Below are 2,562 nucleotides of genomic sequence, written 5' to 3'. Positions count from 1 at the left end.
TTAGATATACAACAAAAATATAAAAACCACTCTATAACCTTTATGATAAACCTTTATCATAAGATCCATCTGTGATGAAGAAAGTGCATTTAATTCCCCCTAAAGCCTTTGAGCTGTTACACACTTTAGAATAAAGTAGTAGGCAAAATGAAGACTAACCTTTGAATAAATGGCTTTTACTGGTCTCCATTGTTCTCCATTCAAAAGGAAGGGAACTGTTATCTCATAATCTTTTGACTGGTCCTTTGACATCTGCTGTCTCGAGGACTCCAATTCGCTGTCCACATTCTCACCTGTGGAGAGGGAAAAGCACTTCAGGTTAGTCATGAAGAGCATCTGACAACATGAACCTTATTATTTAAGGGACCTGGCAGCACTTTTGAAAAGGAAATAATTCAGGAAAGAATTAAACATTAAAACACTGTGGGGTTGTGCTGTCGGTGTCAAAATCAACACAAATTTTGAAGAGAGCTGGGCTTTAGGGAGAGAAGTTGGAGGTTGATTAGATGGTGTCCTTCTGTGGCAGCAGAAGACTAAGACTGTACATAAGGAGTAAAGATACCAGGGTGCAAAGATAAAAAGAACAAGCATGCACGTTCTCATTAGTGGGGAGAAAAAAGTCTGGAAGTGAATATATAAACTCTCATTGAAATAACAGTCTACTCCTACACAGGCAGATGACTTCAATTCATCCTACCAGGTCAAAAAGCTACTTGCATGCAACATTTATCAAGGATTCCCCCCTCTCCCTAAAAACACACTAATGGCAACGTGCCTGTCAAAGCAGGGCCTTAAAACCAGTGTCACAGCACAAGAGCTGGAAAAAGTTTTGAGAATAAATCTTAAAGGGAAGATAGGGATGGCTTCCAGGTGCCATGGGACAGTCCAAACAATGGCAGGGTTTGCCACACTCTTGACTGACCATCACACTGGCCCCTCTGGTGCACTTGGATGAGGATGAGACCCGAGTCTTCAAAAATGCTCTAGAAATGTGTTCATCCTGCATCAAGGGGGAGAGAGGCCAGTGTTACCTCTCCTCCTCTTTTCCCCCATCCCCTCTGAGCTACAAGATGCAGAGGGAAGATGACAGGGCAGAGTTTTGGCAGCTAAACCATGTCCAGGGCTGAACCAGGTATGGGAGAGAGAGGAGAGCTGTGGGCTCAGACATGCCCACACTCCCCAGTGCTCAGTGCAGCCGTCCCAGCCACCTGACCCACCTTCTCTGTTCACCTCACACACTCTGAGGATCAAGAGTTACATTTGGAGCAGAATCACCTCAATTAAATAACTGTTAGAATTAGCTTAAAAACATCTGTGCAGTCCTTACAGCGAAGCCGATGTGAGATTAAGGCAAGTTGGGTATTTCCCAACATGCTTTCAAAAATATGGCACTTTGCCTAAAATACCAAAATAAAACACCAAGATAAAAAGATAAAGAACACTGGAGAGAGGAAAGTTGCTTGTCACATGTGGTTCTTACACCACCTCAGAACAGCCCAAGCCCAAGTGACAGGAGTCTGGGAGGACACAATGCTGGTCCTTGGAATGGACGGTCCAAACCTGGCCCACAGTTGGGTTCACCCCTGTGGAGGTGTTTGAGATACCATCTCATCTGCCAAAGGGGGTCTAGACAGAACCTCAAACCCTTTATTCTCATTATCAGGCATGAAATTCCCTGCACAGAACAGAAATTTATGAAGCATATCTCAGTGAAATGAGAAAAGTTTGGCTCTAGCCCCGATCTCCCTTTTTCTTGGCTCACTAGAGCAGGCTCAACTATAGGAATTAAATGACTCAGGTCCTTCCATTATTCTGTAGGATTTGCATTCTAAAAGTTTCATGAGATCTAAATTTTAAGAAACCCTACAGGGATCCTTATCCCCCTGTGTCTGCGTGGTTTCCACGTAGCCTGAGCCCACGAGGCTGCAGGGAGATATCAGGAAGCATCAAAGTCTTTCTGCTGCTCCTACACATGCAAGTTGCCTTTCTTATTAATTCTGCAAAGCATTAACTTCACAGCACTACCCAAAACTGAGGAAAAGGGGATGGATCAGCATTTGTGCACAGATGTGTCGCTCCCTAAATAGACAGCACAGCCCAGAAGTGCAACAGCTATAAAAATATCACGGGATGGGGGAAGAAAATCCACCCAAAGTGTGGTTCAGTTTTGCCACTCCTCCTTCTCCTCCATCCCCAGTGAAGGGATGCTCGTGGCGCCCAACAAAGCAAGGTTACAACGAGCAGATTTAATCTTGCACACATGGTTATTTATCCGCACGCTGAAAACACGCCTCGTGCAGAAGTGTTGATGGTCTGGAGACAGACATCAAGACAGGTTTATGGGCAGCAGTTATATCTTTATTGGAAAAGATAATTTATTTGGGGGGGAAACAAAGCAGACGAGCTTTAGGGCTCGCGAGCTCCTCTGAAGCCGCGGCGTTTATAAAACACGAGATCGATTTCTGTCTGGTCGCTTTCCTTCGACCAGAGCTTTGGCCGCTTATCTGAATGTTTTTATTTAAATTATTGGGTGTGATAAAAATCACAGCTTCCTGCGGAAGG

At 44.4% G+C, this 2,562-nt stretch overlaps 1 protein-coding gene across 1 annotated transcript in view; it reads right to left on the bottom strand.

Moving 5' to 3' along the window:
• The window catches only part of ADAM12 (ADAM metallopeptidase domain 12), a 165,163-nt gene extending 164,875 nt beyond the window's left edge, over positions 1 to 288 (bottom strand). The window contains exon 1 of the mRNA XM_027903075.1: positions 160 to 288. Within this exon, the coding sequence (XP_027758876.1) occupies positions 160 to 252 (93 nt within the window). The 5' untranslated portion in view covers positions 253 to 288. The remainder of the gene's footprint in view (positions 1 to 159) is intronic.
• Positions 289 to 2,562: the final 2,274 nt, after the last annotated feature.

This window comes from Empidonax traillii, unplaced genomic scaffold, assembly GCF_003031625.1.
Source record: "Empidonax traillii isolate 1590-97213 ecotype Southwest subspecies unplaced genomic scaffold, ASM303162v1 scaffold929:size235512, whole genome shotgun sequence".
In the NCBI taxonomy this organism is placed as follows: domain Eukaryota; kingdom Metazoa; phylum Chordata; class Aves; order Passeriformes; family Tyrannidae; genus Empidonax; species Empidonax traillii.
This window is presented reverse-complemented; position numbering and strand designations above follow the sequence as displayed.